At 41.2% G+C, this 17,992-nt stretch overlaps 2 protein-coding genes across 6 annotated transcripts in view; one reads left to right on the top strand and one right to left on the bottom strand.

Annotated features, from left to right (window-relative positions):
• The window catches only part of LOC311250751 (dickkopf-related protein 3-like), a 32,059-nt gene that overhangs the window by 10,127 nt on the left and 3,940 nt on the right, over positions 1-17,992 (bottom strand). Inside the window, exon 3 of one of the 5 annotated variants that reach the window (XM_084342755.1) lies at positions 11,557-11,746. The exons of 3 other annotated variants lie outside the window; for them this stretch is intronic. The gene's annotated coding sequence lies outside the window, so the exon portion shown is untranslated. The remainder of the gene's footprint in view (positions 1-11,556; positions 11,747-17,992) is intronic. One more of the 5 variants, XM_084342756.1, reaches the window with a different exon arrangement.
• Positions 439-17,855, top strand: LOC311250748 (plexin domain-containing protein 1-like). Its single transcript, XM_084342747.1, has 13 exons — positions 439-1,012; positions 8,764-8,936; positions 12,628-12,771; positions 12,848-12,917; positions 13,360-13,482; positions 13,565-13,683; positions 13,795-13,894; positions 15,186-15,281; positions 15,352-15,433; positions 15,515-15,575; positions 15,661-15,784; positions 16,793-16,953; positions 17,083-17,855. Exons 1-13 carry the CDS (start codon positions 937-939, stop codon positions 17,206-17,208), a joined length of 1,455 nt encoding a protein of 484 aa, XP_084198873.1. The 5' UTR covers positions 439-936; the 3' UTR covers positions 17,209-17,855.

Below are 17,992 nucleotides of genomic sequence, written 5' to 3'. Positions count from 1 at the left end.
AGCATTTTTAAAATCCAATTATACAACAGTCAGAAACAAAACAAATCTAATCAAGAATAAAAAAAATGCTAAATATCATATTAGCTGAATGGCCAAGCAGATAATGGGCCAGTGCCTAATGATAATCTCTTAATTGCACCCGGACAACAGTTATCCTTTGTAATGTATCTATCAACATCCTCAGCTGTGTAAACTAGAAAAACATGTTCTTACTAAAACTGTCTTCGGTCATAAAAGGAAAAAAAGAACAAATTGTATTCATCCATGTACTAATTCTTCAAACAAAATGGGGAAACATTTCTCCAAGTGTCAGCCATTTAAAAACATCACATTTGTTTTGGTTCACCATGCTTCCACATGGGGGAGACATGCTCCTCCCAACTCCAACCCCCTTTCTTTTTTTTTTTAGCTTCGAAGGAAAGAAAAAATGCAGCAATACATAAATATTTCCTCTTTGTGGACGTCTTATAAAAATCCAGAGCGCTGTTGGTGAGAGAATCAGAGACGAACTCGAAGAGAGGCAAAGAAAAAGAGAGAGGAGGGAGTGAATGGGTAATTTAAGGGGTAGAAAAATCTAAGATTGCAGTAAAGGTAGAGCAAAAACACCTCACTCTGCAACACTCCAGCTGTTTGTCAACTCTTTTCCTGCCATGGATCTGTCAGCCCAGAAGTTACTCTGAGGGCCAAACGGGGAAGCAAAAGCAGAGAAGAGAGACAGACAGAGGAGGGAGAAAAGCAGTAAACCTTGGCTGAGGTGAGGAAAAAGCAGTTGTGTGGGAGCGCAGAGAGGCGAAGAGGGAGCAGCGTTAAGGCGGGGAAGTGGAGGAGTGAGGCGCCCCGTTCTTCCAGCGCAGTGAGAGGGGCAACAGGGGACAAAGAAGAAGAAGAAGAAGAGTGATAAAGAGTTGGGGAAGGAGGGAGAAGAGTCGGCTGGACATGGGGCTTTGTGCTGTTCTCCTCATCTGTCTCTCCCAGGCTGAGCTGGGGAGAGTCTGGGCTCAAGAGCACGAAGGTAAGCCCTTGTTTTTCATATACGCACAGGTATTCTAATATTATCAACATTTTGGCTGCCTCGTCTGTGCTGCACAAGACCGCTTGCAAATATCTGAATTCGGGTCAGAAGAAAATACCTGACCTGAATTCTTGCCACCAACTCTGGCAACAGGAAATCTAGAAAACAGTTTTTTTTTTTTGCACATTTCTGGTGGATTTGCATGAGTGTGTATGTACGTACGAAGCTAACAGGTCCCTTGACATTTCTCTCTGCCAGCCAAAGGAAGCATATGAAAAGGATTTTCGTTTTTCTTCTTTTCTCTTTGAAAAAAAAAAAAAACAACAAGTGTCTGGTGTTCATTTGCCTAAAAAAATGCAAATCCTGTGATCGGAAATCCTGCATCTTAGCTGACAAGTGTTTGAGGTAAACCAGTGATTTCAGTTGGGATGGGTGTTTTTCATTCCAGCAGGCATTTTATAAAAGTAGAAAAAGTCAATGAGAGCAGCAGCTGTGCCCAGAATACTTTAATTTGGAAAGTTTTTTGCTTTTCAATCCTACTTTAACTCATCTCCCAAAATGCTGTGTGCGTTGGCTGTTCTGCGCATCACCTGTATATGCATGCTGTATACTCCCCTGCCTATCAGTGTGTGTGTGTGTGTGTGTGTCGCATGTATGTATTTCTGTTCTCCTCGGAGATATATTATTTTTAGCCAGCCCCCGTTCTTCCTCTGCCGCTCCTCCTCCGACAATCAGTGGTGCTCCAGTTTCTCTGGCCTCTCCTGTGGTCCCAGATCCTCTGATCAGGGGCCTAGTGCTGCAGAGGACAACCCGACAGACCAGAGAGACACACCCCCACCAACATAAGACAAGCTAAAAGTCCAGAAAAATGTCCTCACTCATCTTCACCACTAAATCATACCAAAAACTCAGAATTCGGTTCAAGTTGTGCAGCAGGGTCCCTATTTTGGGCTGTTTTCCCACAGACTGATAACTTAATTTTTGTGCTTACTCACACCAGAAAGTGGAGCAGCTCTTGACTAAATTAGTGGTGCTGGAAGCTCGGTGGTGTCTCAAGCCTGTCTGCAGACAATGCCACATCTTTTTTGTGGAGCGGTTAATACTCCAGCAGAGTTATATAAAAATTGGTTGCATGGCTGTGTCGACTCTCTCAAAAGGTCTCCACTGTCAACACTGTCTGCAATTCATCAACAGCACAAATTCCAGCGTGTCAAACTCGTAAAACTTCATAAAAGTTTCATGCAGATTCACTTCACCTGTGTAAGCAAATCCACTGATTTTGATTATGGAAATGTGCTGTTATTAATACTGGTGTGAACAGGCCTTTAAATGTGTCTGCTGCATGTAGGAAATTACATCTAACACTAAAATCTGGAAATACCAATCATGTGCAAAAACATAACATGTTGACCAAGTTCACCATATGGGTTTAGCATTTGGTGGCTTGATAACAAGCCAACAACGCTGCCAAACAGCCACTGGCAGTTCAAGTAACACTACTGGATATTTTTTAAGGACATTTCCAGCTGTTTTTATGGCATTAAAACAAGCATTTTGAGCTAAATCATGTTTTTTCCCCCCCCTTACCCTAACCAAATGGTTATTGTGCCTAAATCTAACCAAAGCAGAAACATCGCGTTGTGACAAGTGAGAAAAAGCAAATTCACCCTAAACAAACATAACGTAAAGGAACATAAAGAAATGTTCACTTAGCTAACATTAATTCTGGCGATTGGGTTGTTTTCAGCATGCCAACATTTGCCAAATAGCACATAACACTAACTATAGCTGAGCCTGATGGGAATCAGGGATGTTCACAAACACTAATTTAGCTTTTAAAAGGACTCAGAAAACAGTGGAAAGATGCAGGTTCCTGTCTGTGGCAATTCAAAATAAATCAGGAAATCAATATATGACTGTAATTTATCGAGCTAGACAGTTTTTTCACTTACGTAATTATATTCGTGATTATTCTCATAAAGGAAATTCACTCATAATGTGAGTGTTTTGTATCTTTCCATCCTTTTTATGAGGATGGGAGGAACATTTTAGCGCAAATTATGTCAATATTTCACTTAAATCTGTAAATTAATCAACTTTGATTTTCTGCTGCTGAACAGCAAAGATAGCAATGTTTAACTGTCTAGTCAACTGATCGCACCCATCCCCAAATGGGAACGTCATTTTGCAGGTGTCTGGTCATAAACCAAAGTACTGGACATGAGAGTCAGAGGATTAAAGATATTAAAATTCATCCTGAGGGAGGCATAAATGTCTGAAACAAACCTTATGGCAAACCAAAAGTTTAAATATTTCATTCAAAAACGACAAATGTCAACCTGCTGGTTGCACTATAGAGGAAAGGTTATCAGAATACATCGTGTTTGGACCATGAATAGAAATCTGTCCAGTAGTTGTTGAGATATTTCAGTCTGAACTTGAGTGGATGACACTGCACAGCTGAAAATCCATACTGCTTGTGTTATAATTATATGTGTAAATCAGCTTAAGAGTTTATTAGATCATCCTATTGTTGCTGCTGCATGACCTCTATTGTTCAGCAGGTCATCAAGATCCCTAGTCACTATATGGAGCTTAGTCAGCATGTGTGCGTATACCAGTGTGAACGGCCAGATGTGTCGCAATCTTACAGAGATTTATTATCTTCTTTTTGGCATGACGACAAAATAACAGCTGGTGGATTCCAGGCTCAATGTCATTTGGTATTAATCATACAAAAAGCAGAAAACTGGTAAAACTTTTAAGCAGGTTTGATTAATTCCAAAACAATTCAATGTACCTGCTGAACACGCTGATTTTAAAAGCAGATGCTATCAAGATGATGGCCTGAAAAGAACCGGGGCGCTATGTTTATGAACAGAATAAACACAACATGATTCACACGGACACACTGGCTTCAGTCTGATGCAGATATTAATAGATTTCAGGCTAGATGTTATAAACAGACAATTCTGATCTAAATCTGACAAGCTGCGCTGATCAATAGTCTGTGGTGGGTCTGAAAGTTGCAGACAAATGACTGAAATGAGCTGAAAATGCCAGAACACCAATATTTTCTCCTAAACTTTTTTTTAGGTTGACAACAAGAATGTCTTCAGGGTCTTATTATTTTAGTAGTAACTCTGCGGTTCAGCTCTTACTAACTATTGAGCAAAAACCTCACCTGTAACAGCTTCCAAGTATAAAGCTGAACCCTAGTTAGCATCTCACAACTGTCAGACCTGGAGCTGCATGTCAGCTGCACTAAAAATGGAAAATATGATCCAAGTTGTAACAGACAAAAACAATTCGACGACAGTAAATCAAACATTTTCTAAACTCTGAGCCTGATCCATGTGTCCATATTTATCCAAACGCCACATTTTCCCTTTTCTTTTTCGGGGTCCTTATCAGTCCAGCTGCCAGTGTTTGTGATTGTGTGCTATGGTTACTGCTGTTCCTGAGTGAAAGGTGCCAAATGACTTCCTCCCACGCCATAAGCTCCGGGCTGGGTTTAATACAGATCGCCTTTTTAAAATCCAACAATAATAAAAACCACTGTGCTAAACTGCGATGACACACACTGACATACAGTGACCTCGCGCTGTGATTACTGTCCGACCCTTTTGCCAGATGACTGCAGGTGCTTTTGCTGATCCCAACCTAACAGTGTCTCATCTCTAACAGCACACGAAACCTGACTGCTGTAGGGTCAAGACTTTGTTTGTGTCTTGATATTTAATCAACTCTCATCTGCTGTGTTTGGACGGTATGGTTCGCTCTCTTCGGCGTATCTGTCTCTGGAGCAAAGATGTTGGCCATGTGTTCTCTTCTGTTGGTCCTGCAGATAATTCTCTTTTTCCTTTGCGTCCTTGATGTATCCTGAACTCCACTTGAACTTCAAAGTTTTGTGTATTTAACCAGAAAGATATTTCTTTCATCGGAAATTTACTTTTCATCCCTGGACTTCCTCCAGTTGAACAGGCTGAAAGACCATTTAGCTTTTGTTTCAGCTGAGGATTGTAGTTTAGTCTGGTGTGTCTCCAGCTGTGTCTGCCTTTCAAAAGCTGCTTTCAAAGAGTAAAAATACAACCTAATACAACCATCAACAACAAATGGTAACTGTAAAGGTATTAGTTACCTTTACAAGTGATGAAATAAGGTCACAAAGCTACTGTACATTTCTAGAAAAACACCAAGAGAGAAATAGATCAGGGGGATGTGAAATAGGCTCGTGGGAGACAGTAAAGGGATGAATGAACACAATGTGTATATCTGTAACACATTGTACATGTGCTCATGATGCTGTGTCCTACTTCGATGTGACTCCCAACACCCACAAGAGGTGCTTGCTGCAATGCAGACACATCTGAAGAGGCAGATACAGTGGACTCTGCTGCCATGCAGGCTTAATCATCTCAAAACAGCTGATTTATATTTGTTGATCATAAATAAACCGACCGGAGTCAGCTCTCCTGGCACTGTGAGATATGTTGGATTAAACAGCAGGATATCTGCGGCACGGCATAGTCTAAATTTAGAGGAATGTCAGAATCATTTCCACGCAGATTGTCCTAATCATAGTGTGTATTTACAGTTAAACCACCTACTATTCACCAGAAAATTTGTCACATCTGTCACTTTAGTCAATGTATTTTTCTGGCTGTCTTTCAAATTAGCCAGGATGTTTTCTGTTTCTGCTCCAGTTTGCACATTCCCAGTGCAGGTTCCACATGAACATGTGTGTGCCAGACCTGACGCTACCGGGGTCAACTCCAGTCCTAACGCATAGCCCGACCCACTCTGGGTCTCTTTTTAGCCCTTTTTTCGCTCGAAGTTCATCGAGGCCTACATGCAGACAAGAAGTTTGTAAAGCAAAATCTGAAAGTGACCTAAAAAGTGTTAAAGATGTGAAGAAATATGTGCACAGTCGTATATGGGATGTTTGTACTCCTAAAGGACTCGACAGACAGTTTGTAATAACTAGTCCCTGATCTGCCCCTTCCAGTCTCTACCTCTCCTCTTCCCCCTGCTGTCTGTCGCCTCCTCAGCTGTTTTGTGATGATGATGATGAGCGCTGCCAATCTGACCCAATTAGGAGCCTCTTGTTCGGAAGCCGTGGAAATAGCTTCCGCTGCACCATAATCAAACAGGATTCCTCATTAGAGCAGTCTCCCCTGTGTGTGTGATAACCTCTCTGTGTTTCTATCTTGTCCCATTTTGTTTCTCAAGTCTCTTTTTATCGTTGTCTCTTTGTTGTTTCATTTGACTCTATTCAATCCTCATGCAACGAGGGCTTTGAGTCACTGCACCTGGCAAAAAAAGTAGTCCCACACACAACCTCCCTGTAAAACCACAACTTGCCATTTTACACTAGATTTTTGATATAAAACGTGTTATTTACGTGCTTGTAGGCTTGGTACATTTGGCTATAACCAGGCTATTTGTTTCCCCCCGTGTTCTTTCTTTATGCTAAGCTAAGCTAATTGGCTAATACTTCATATTTACCATACAAACATGAGAGTGATATTGAGCGTCTCATCTAATTCTCTGCAAAAAACCAAAGCAGAAACTTCCCAAAATGTTGCTATAATCCTTTAAATGTCAAAACTAAGATAATCAGCTGTATCTAACAAAAAACGAATTGCCAAAATATTCAATATTCATGGCCATATGTCGATGCCATGTCACAGGATAAACAAAAACCTTTGACCACATACACCAAAATATTACACCCTTATGTGATTGTTAAACATCTCATTCCCAAAACCATGGGCCTGTAACAACCTCCATTTTTCTGGTGTCAATCTTTCCACCAGATTTTGGAAACTGGCTGCAGGATTGTTCACCTTCAGCCACAAAAACATCAGTGAGGTGCAACAATGATGTTCGGTGATGAGGTCTGGTTTGAGGTCCACACTCCAGTTCATCCCATAGATGTATATAAAGATGGACGACATGTCTCTACGTCTTCCCACTGTACATAAATGAAGTCAAAATATCTAGGACAGGAGTGCTTCCATCTTGTGTTGGTGATGTTATCTGGAGCAAGGGTCTGCATAGTAGCTATCAGGTGTTGGAGTTGTGGTAACAAGTTCCCGCCCGTAGACCCGCCAGACACAATCGTAAGCAGAGCTCAGGTGTCAATCAAGACATCACGCCCCCTTTAAATAGTATCAACTTAGTAATTAAAACCAAATTTAACAAGTGATAAACACGTAAACATGCACCAATGTGATGACAGCTGCCTAAAGTGACAGAAACCATTGAAAAATTTAATTAATTAGTTTAATTTGTTCCATGTCCCATCTGCTAACATGGAGGAGGTTTATCTATAATGCAGCCAGCCACCAGGGGGAAATCAAGATGTCGTCCATCTTTACACAGACAATGGTTTGTCCCAAATGTGTTGGATATGGTGGAGATCAGGGCACAGTGTAGGCCAGGCAAGTTTTTCCACACTAAACTGGGAATGTCATGTTGAAACAGGAAATAGCTTTCCCCTCAGTGATGCCACAAATCTGGAAGCAAACTGTTGTCGAAATTATCACTGGACGCTGCAGCATTAAGATTTTAATTAGAACAAACTGAGCGAGCCAAACCAAGAAAAACAGCTCCAGACCAAAAGTACAAAACAGTCTGTGGACAGGATCCAGGTTGTCCACATGTTGTCAATACAATTTAAAAGGAAAGAGGCTGAGAGGGGGGGTCTGAACCTCAGGCTGACTCTGGTCCTTCACTCTCTCAACAAGACCATAACACGCTGTTTCTCAGATCCTCATTTTAGTGAAACTAATAGCTCACATAAAATCAGGAAAGCAAAATGGATTTAATCCCTAAATTTCTCCTCCAGTAGGAAAAACAGCAGAAAACCTTCAGCCTGCTGAATGACCGTCCAGTTCTGCTGATCTCGCAAAATGTGGATGGGACAGTGAGTCATGGATCAGTTTACTGTCCAAAAAGAAAGGAAATATCCTCCTCAAGAAAAGCAAATGTCGAAAAAATATAAACATCCATCTATGATCTGTTGAGCAGATGACCCACACGAATGTAGGTGGTCAGCAGAGATGTGAATATACACACAGAGACACATACATTGTGTGCATACACAGGGATACTTGGCCAATAAAGAATGCTGGCACAAAATGAAGGTTGTATTAATGGATAAAAAATTAGTTAGTAACCACCTAATGTCCAACCAAAACACAGGACACATTATTAGTTTAAAAACGCAGTAATCAAAAAGACATCATGGCACTATTTCTGCTTGGCAGAAGTAAAGAAAATGAACTCATTAGTCTTTTTTTCTTGGTTTGTGAGTTGACTTTCTTATTTTTCTATCTGTGAGAGTTATTGCTCTAAAACCTCACGACAAGGACTTTATGTCTGTCTACTAATGATCCACATCGTAGCAACCAATTAAGCGCAGATGTGACCACAGATAGCATTGTACTAGATGATTTTCGAGCTCTTTTCACACATTTTGAAATCCAGGGGACGGTTTAACAACTGTTTTCTTCTCAAAAGTCTTAAATCTGGAACTTAGCGTTTTATTTGCTGTGTTTCCATCTGATGGTTGATAGCAGGTGAAGAAAAGCATTATGAAAACACAGCAAGAAAAACATCTGGACTGCACAGAGCTCAAGAGAAATCTGTTTGTTGGTAGATTCAATCCTACAAGATGTTTCTGCACGCAGGCCTCGCATGTGTGTCGACTCTGCTCAGTCACCATGATGCCTGTGTTCTTCTAGATGCACTGAGAGGGACTCCTCTGCGGACAGATGGGGATCCATCCGGTTTTCACAGAACCAGGAGGGACCAGCAGACCCCACACAGACACAGAGACGCTCGAAGCGCACAGGCTGAAGGAGGAGGAGGAGGAGTGGATATCAGTACCCTGCCTGACAACATGACCCGCGTAGTGGTGAGATCCAAACAATTGACCTTTTACTAAGTCCTGCCTCCCGTGGTCACTCTTGCTACGCCTTTCAACTTTCCATTCTAGCACGGCACATGTGCACTTTACCATGATGACGATGGCAGAATCCCCTCTTGAAATTCTTAGTCATATTTTGAAAAACATGTCCTTGATTTCAGACAAAGGTAGACAAAAGCAGACTTGTCATTTGCAGCTGACGAGCATAGAGTTGTCTGTGTAGTACATCAACTGTAGCTGCCAGAGTATATCAGTCTCGCAAAGCTCGCAAAGCTGCACCTGTTTGCATTTCCGTAAACCAATCAAAGTCGTCTTGGCGCTAAACACAGAATGCAGCAATGGCGCCTCTGCCTGCAATATAATGTGAGCAGCAAGTTGTTTTACACATGGGGAGGCTAGCCCTGGCATCAAAATAGCTCAATCCTTGTAAAAAAAAAAGGCAACTGATGCTTGTTTTGGCTTTTACTGATAGCGACCAGTTGTTCTTTCACGTAGCGACGGGGATTTTGAAAACAGCAACACACAGACAGCAGAAGGAAGGCGTAATAGGTTACAGATTACTAGTAACCCTGTTAAAAATGTGACGTAACTATTTGATTTACTGCATCAAACTAATAACTAGTACCTTATTTAATTTGACAACTGTTTTTAAACTGGGCAATGAAGTCCTACAAACAAATTTAATCCAGCTACATTATGTCTGAAACACACATAAGTAACAGAGGTGGGCAGAGAGATGCTTTTTCATTTTCCCTATTTTATGTGGCTGATTAAGGTTACATTACCACTGTACACTAACTTTAGAGCCCTTCTTTGATGTCAAAAGAAAAATATAGCTGAATATCCATCACTGAAAGTCTTCTTGTCTGGTCTTGACGTGGTCAGTCTACAGCGATGCAGACCAGAGTTGGTGCAAATTCACACACAAGAACCAATCAAAAACAACACTCAACATCAAAGCGCATATTTCCAGTGGATGGAGCCTGTCTAGGTGTAGAAACAGCTCATTGTAAGCCATCTACCCTGATGGTGCTGCACTCAAATCGGTCCCAACTACTTTGCTGACCTGCAAATAAGCCCCCCTCAAAAAAATAATAAAAAAATCCTGCATGTTTTAAAGAAGCAAAGCAACAGAATCATTCAAGCTTTTTATTGAAAATAACATATTTAGCTGTAACCCCTTTGGGATCATCAACAATAGTAACTCATTTAATTTTAGATTTTTACTCAGTAACTTTTATTATGTAATGCTATTATATAACTAGAGATGAGATCATGTATGTTCAGACTGAGGCCACAGGAACATCAGGTCTCCGATCTGTTGCTTGTGTACAAGACATGGAAATAAATTAGCAGCCCTAGTAATATAATAAAAATGGAAAATGTTATTTCGTTTTGGATGCTTACTATTGGAAATGTGTACTTGGACATCGAGTCAGTGGTTAGATTTAGGCTTTATTTTGTTTGTATTTTCGAACATTATGCTTCACTTTTACAAGAGAAAAATGCTTATTTGATGGATGATGTGTTTGGAAAATATAATGTTTGTGTAACAAGTGTGGCTTGAGTCGATGAAGTCTAAACTTCATCAACTCTACTGAAGAGATGCTAACATTAGCCGGTTGGTTTGGAGAGAGTTTTTTACAGTATGTGTGGTTAACCGCGCCAACTCTGTTAAAGATCAACCCACAGCTGCTTCCTTGAGCTTTTCTAAGGAACCATTTGGGACTATCTTGAACTCAATGGATGACACATCCCTTAATCGGGCTAGCCTGAACTCTTGACACAGTGCAATGGAGAAGAAGTGGTAGGTCATCATCCTACATAGACAGCGAGCTGCCTAGATACACCCATGGCATTAGGCACAAATGACATCTGGATTCTGTGGCAGGTTGCTCTGAGTTAATTTAGGGACATGAAAACTGCCATATGTCTTAGATCTTCATGAAAAACATTTTGTTTACTGCTCCTAGCAACTGCTGCTGAAGCTTTTGTTTTGGCTGACAATGATGTCAACATGGCAGATACGTCACTTGCTCCGGATTTTTCTTTTGGATAAACAAGACAAAATATTCCTCTTCCCAACAAGCATCCTGCAAACATGAACACACTGTCGGGCTGAAATAATGAAGTGAAACCATTAGGTTATCATCAGGTGGCAGGAAGCTATTTGCGTGCTTTGCAGAAGCTTTTACCATTCTGTGGATGTGTTATTGTAATAATACTGTGCTGAAAGGTCAGTTGAGGTAATAATCTTCCCACTCTGCCAAGCTGGAGAAGCTCTGAGTGGAGGTCATTGTTATTAGACTTTGAGGTGGACTTGTCCTGTGCCATTTTCCATTCATTACCTTTTAACGTCTGTGCTTGTGTGTTTGTTTGAGTGTGTATGATGAGGTTTTATTTGTGTCTTCATGTCCCGGACTCGTCTTTCATTTGAATCAGCCTCAATAAAATTCAACCCAAATAAATTGTGTCGTACATTTTTTTTTTTCCTCTCCTTACAATTCAAATTGAAAACAGACGAGAGGCTCGTCCTGCCAACTTACACTGTTTGTCTAAGCGTGGCTGCGCGCGCGTGTGCATGTGTGTGTGCTTGTGAATGACTCACTTGGACAAGATCACAAGTAGCCCTGTTGTACTGCTGCTGTTGCCGTTTTTAGGGGAGGTCTGATCCCGATTTCCCTCCACCTCCGGCCCAATCGGACTCTTCTCAGTAAACCAGTCAGCTGTGAGGGGAAAGGATGATTGTTTCCTGCTCCTCACCTAGAAATCCCACACCCTCCTCTGCAAAACACAGGCTGGTGTCAGGCAGTGAAGATGGGTGAAAAAAGTGGGTCACTTGCTGTATATGGAGCAGCCAGAGAGGCAGTGAGAGCGCTGCATTTAACTGCTCTACTTTCTGAGCCCACACTAAACCCCAGAACCATTGCTCTCTGTCACCTTGAACTGTGGCATGCATTAATAATGCCATCAAGACCGGAGATTTGTACGAAGACACAGACCATCGTTGTCAAAGCACAGTGTGTAATGTGTAAACAGCTCCCCCAAGTGGAACTGTGTGGACAGAAATAGATGAGATAAATCCCAGATGTCTAGTGCGGTGGTTCCCAACCAAACCCTTAACACAAAGCAATCTGCTCTCATAACCACTTTTGGTTGGTTGGATGTCTTTAATTTGTGACGTTCCCTTCTTCTCAGATTGTAAAAATTGAAGAAAAGTCTAAAAAAAATTGTTTTTCTTACCTTACACCTCCTTACATTCATCTCATTACTTTTTCTTATTAGATTCATATGAAATATTGATATATTGATTAATCTGCACATTTTATTTTTGATTAACTTAAGGTGTTTTGTCTAAAAGCTTTCATAAAATAGTGAAAAGGCTTGTTATAACAGCCCAAGGTGATGTTCAAATCAGTTGTTTTATTCAACCAACAGTCCCAAACACAGAAATATTCCTACTTACTAATATATGACAAAGATTTTCTCAATATTATACAATGAATTGATGGTGATCTGAGCAAATAGTCTCTTTTTGTTTCAAAATATTGTGTAAAATGAATAAAAAAGAAAAGGAATCAATCAATCAATGGCTGTTGAACGTACTCTGAGCTGTCTCACCATGAAATCGTGTCTTATGAAAACTTCACTTTGCAAATGAGTGTCCCCTTTTTCTCAGGAGGACTCCCAGAGGTACTACAGATGGCAGAGTTTTGGTCCAACAGACAGGCGGACTCAAGACCTGTGGGTGGATCTGAACGCCCTGCACAAGAGCCAAGTCCAGATCCACGGCATCCTGTCCAACACGCACCGACAGGCAGCGGTGAGATGAACACACACACATACACAACCAACTAATTTTACACCCAGCCATGTCTGATATCTCTTCTTTTCCACAGAGGGTGGCACTTTCTTTTGATTTCCCTTTTTATGGACACTATTTGAGACAGATTATCGTGGCGACCGGTGGTGAGTTTCACCTTACATTACTCGATATCATAGCAACACTCATCTACTTCGCTCCTCCAATCAGGAGATCGAACATCTACCAGTGTACTGAAGGAGACTTTGTCCTACCCTGGGGAAATATTCAAGCATACCAGGCTATAATAAATCCGGTTAATTGTAAATGCCTTCAATTTTTGATGACTTTAATTGCCTAAAGACGTGCTGTACATGTCCTACATTTTTAACCCACAGACTTTATCATGAGAGAGTTATTTGTTATACTCAACATTCCTGCTTCAGTTGAACCTAAATGCTACTCGGCTAATTGTGATAAGAGACTAAATATCATCTTAGATTTTGAAGTGTTGTCTTTTCCTGGTTTCAAAGGCTGCCTTCTCTGAACTTAAAAGACTCATATCGCCCAGCCCTCATCTGTACTTGCGTCTCTGTCCCCTCCCCTCAGGGTTCATCTTCATGGGGGAGATAACTCATCGAATGCTGACTGCCACACAGTACGTCGCTCCCCTCATGGCCAACTTTGACCCGAGCTTCTCCAAAAACTCCACAGTGAGGTACTCGGACAACGGTGAGTGGGAGCTAGTGAAGTCTGTCATGTGATGGAGCTCCTGGTTTTCTTTAACCAGCCTCTGTTGTCTGTCTCCGCTCAGGTAATCTATTTGTGGTGCAGTGGGACAAAGTGCGGCTAAAGGACCGAGAGGCTGAAGGACCTTTTACTTTCCAGGCAGCCCTCCACAAAAATGGAACAATTGTTTTCAACTACAGAGATGTGAGCGATGGGTTTCAACTGAACTGTTTGCTGCATCACCTACTGAGTATACTAACGAGGGGAACGATCCTCATGTTTAGTCATGTTCAAAACCAAATGCTGTTATTTCAGATCCCTGTACCGGTGGTGAAAATTAACTCCACAGAGCATCCAGTGAAAGTGGGACTGTCTGACGCTTTCATGGCGTTCCTCCTCTCCTCACAGCCCTCCGGTCAGTCCTCTAAATGTTTTAGTCGTATTTTTTACACAATTGATTTTAAAGTATAAAGACATACATTGCTGTCACTGTGAAAAAACTATTGTTGTTGTTACATTTTGTTGACGTTCAAACCTCAACTTTTAACAAGAAGATTTCACGATACTCTGACAACAGAAAGATCCAGTATGAGCATTAAGATAAGACTTTGGACATTCTGCACATTTTATGTATGTAAGTTCTTGTCTTTGGATGATCACTAATCTAAATTTGTTCAGTTATTGATGTTTTATTTTTTACCTTTTAGGCCTTGCAGTCACCTACACCGAAATTTTGCGGTATTTTACACCGTTTAGCACCAGTGTCAGCACTGTACGGTCAAATTACAAGTTTACAACTTAACTTTTTTGAACAATCGATGATTTTATACCGTTTCACTGGTGTTTGATTTACCGTCGACGCAGACTTTTTGCCACCGACTGGCCCGGCATTTGGAAAGCATTCTCACGTGTACAGAGATATTTTGCAAAACAAATAAACAAAGCTAAATGGAGGAGAAAAATATCCATTTTTAGAAAAATATCCACGCATGTGTGGACAAGGCCTTAATCCGTTAACGAGATTTACTGAGCTGGTTTTACAGTCTTGGTGGGAGGCACGTTGGAGTGCATCGTATAATCGAAACCATGAAAAGTCAGTAACCTATTTTCTAATTCAGCTTCTTACTATGAGTGGGGACCTACAGGAACACACCATTTTCTACCAAATTTAAACAGCGTTTGATATTCCTACATGAGATATTTTTCTGTATTTGTGTTTTTGTCAGAGCTTATCTGGTTTGTAATAGAAAACCTATTTCAGTGCAGCAATCGGACCTTTTTCCGTTTGAATCACATGATGACAGTTGTGGGATTGTTTGCTTATGTTGCTGTCTTATCAAACCACCCTCACAGACCTGATGACACTGATTAGCTGAGCTTTTGTGGGCTTTAAGGTTTCACTGATCACGGACCAGTTGAGCCCAGAACTGAATATATCCTCAGTGTGTAGCATCAATGGACAAAAGGATTTATATCCTTGCAGCTTTTTGTGACTCTTCAGTTGATCAATGAGAAAATACGTTCTCTTCTCAGAGGTCAGACTGACCTGTTTCTTTTGAGAAGCCAGACTTTACTTATAATACAGTAGCGCTGCAGCTTCAGATTAATGTCATTATTGATTCTTTTTGTGTGGTTGTTATTGTAATTATTTCTTTGAACAAACAAAATCTTGTACAACATACTAACTTTCTACATTTGTCTTGAAGATCCGAAGCATCGTACCATCTATGAGTATCATCGTGTTGAGATCGACACCACAAAGATTGTTAGCAGATCTGCTTTTGAGTTCACCCCTCTGCCCAGTAAGTATCCTCACAAACTGACATTTATACGACAGCCTCGCCTCATTAATCAACACCGTGTTTCCTCCAGCTTGTCTTCAACACACATCCTGCGAACTCTGCCTGACATCCAACCTGACGACTGGCTGCGGCTGGTGCAACACGCTTCAACGGTAGGAAGAAATTCTGAAAGATTTATTGTATTGAAGCGTAGAGCGCCAGGTTCTTCTCATTTTGTCCTCACTGAGTTTCAGGTGCTCTGACGGTATCGACCGGCACAGGCAAGAGTGGTTAGATTATAACTGCCCTGAAGAGGTGAGATACATTTCCCATTCATACAACAGAGAAATGAGCAGCTGTTTCATTCTTTCTTGAGTCATTGCTGTGGGCCTTCACTCAGGCAAAAGGCACATGTGAGGACTACAACACGGATCCACCTGAGGGATCCATGAGCTCCTTCAACAACTCTTCTCCAGGTCCAACACCTTCTGCAGCAGTGCTCGAGGACCAGCCCGTCACTAGAGGTACATTTCTCAGAAGCAGGACACTACCGAGGGAAACAGACAGCGAGGTCTGTCAGTGAAGGCTCATCTCAATCAGCCAGGTGGTACAATGTCCGGAGAAAACTGAATCCATATCACTGGACTGGAGTTTTGTAATTGAATTACATGTTCTGATTAGGGTTAGGGTATTAGATTCTGGTGGTGCGGTAACATCTCAGAAAATATCATGGTATTACACGATTATATGTGCTATTAAACAGTTGTTGTTGTTGTTGTTGACGTTGTTGTAAGTTATAAATAGGGCTGCTCCCAACAACTATCTTTGACCTGTTGTACTTAGCTGTGCACACTGTGCAATGAAGGGTCCGAATTTTAGGTGACTGTCAGTTATAAATAAAGCGGTTAAGATAATTTGCCTTCACTTCACGGATGGTTTCCAACCTGTCTAAATCTGACTGTTTATTTCCTGCCACATCGGCATTTGTTGTTCCCAGGATGTTATTATTATCGATAGCTAAAGACTGAAGCTATTAAAATAACTTCCAGGTTCCAATAAAATGGAATTATCGTTTAAACCATCTCCATGATTTTTCACAAGCTGGCTTAGGGCCGTTTAAGGCCTCATTAGTCAATTCATTGGTTGACTGACTATGCTGCCGTTGTGTTGAGTTTTATATGCGAACAAATAATGCAACACAGATTGCTATCCATTGTCTCCTGCTTGTCCCCTTTCCTTTGTTTTGTTGTTGTCTTGGATGAACTGTTAAGTGCTATATCAATAAAGTTGAGTTGAGGTTAGTTTTGCACGCTATGGTTAAAAAAAAAAAAAAAACATAGCCCAATTTTGTCCGTCTGGTGGCACACAAACATGTTTTCTTACATTTGGAGAACAAGATTTGCTCTGCAGTACTACAGTACTTCATTATTATGTTGTTTCTCACATTTTACCTTTATCAAAAAGCTGATATTGTGATTTCGATAATATTCTGATTGACCACCGACAACAATCTCTGTTTTCCTTCCTTTCAGATTTACAGACGGGTCCTCCGAGCCATAAGGGGATAACGGAGAACACGGCCATCATAGCAGGTGTGGTTGCCGCGCTGGTTCTGCTTGTAATTCTCACCTTACTGGCTGTCTACTACATCAACACGCACCCCACAGTGGCTCCGCCGTTCTACCTCATGCAGGTGAGAAAAAACCAAACATACATCCTGTGGAGTCAACAGTTTATTTTCTATCTGTTTAAAGTTATCCCACATGCACACTCATGTCTGTCTGCTGCCTGGCCTTTAGCAACTACTGTCTGTTCTTCGTAGCGACGCACCAATAACTACTGGCCCTCCATGAAGTTCCGCAACCAGGGCTGTCACTCCAGTTACGCCGAAGTCGAGCTCGGGGGTCACGAAAAGGAAGGATTCATTGAAGCTGAGCAGTGCTACTAAGGGTCGTGGACTTGCGAGACTCGGTCAGAAGAAGAAAGGACACCATCTAGAGGACTGCAAAGGTATCACAAGGGGATGAATGATGAATAAGGACTATTAGGCCGACCATCGACACAGAACGTCCCTACTCCAACCTTGGCGGCTGGACAGTGTTTACTGTATGTGCTCCTGTAGCTCTTTCCAGCTGTCTCTGTGTATTTTGCTCTTTGCCATCACACAGGGGATTTGCCATATTATCCAAGGGTTGGAGGGTCTGAGAGGAAGCCGACTGTACAGCAAAATGATGTGTAACTGTACAAAACCAATCAATGCAAGGGGATGTCAGGGAACGAAAAAAATCGAACTAGCCTTCATACTGCAAACCAATGTACAGCTCAACTTTAACTATGTGTTTCTGTTTTCATTCTGTTTATTTTTGTTTCATGAAACTTCCATGCGACCAATGACTGGTTCATAACATGTTATATCTCTGTGGACTTCACTATAACAGATATTTAGCTATATAACTGATAGTGATTATAATGACCATCTTGAACTTCTCTGGAGAAATATTGTTTGAATGAATTTTAAAGGCGTCGAGTTAGGAGAGTTTTCTTTGAACCTTTCTGTTTAAATGTCTTCTAATAAAAGCTGGTGGTGAGTGTTGATATCGATCTCATGCTTGGTGAAGATTTTGAAAACAAATGGTGGAGACCTATATCTAACCAGACATATTGATCACTGGAAAATATTCTGGTCACTGTCAGGTGAGTGTCATCAGGTAACAAACTGTTTTATTTATTTT

Source organism: Pagrus pagrus (genome assembly GCF_965226575.1).
Source record: "Pagrus pagrus genome assembly, chromosome: 21".
Classification (NCBI taxonomy): Eukaryota; Metazoa; Chordata; class Actinopteri; order Spariformes; family Sparidae; genus Pagrus; species Pagrus pagrus.
Note: the sequence above shows the minus strand (reverse complement) of the source record. Positions and strands in the feature narration are given on the sequence as shown.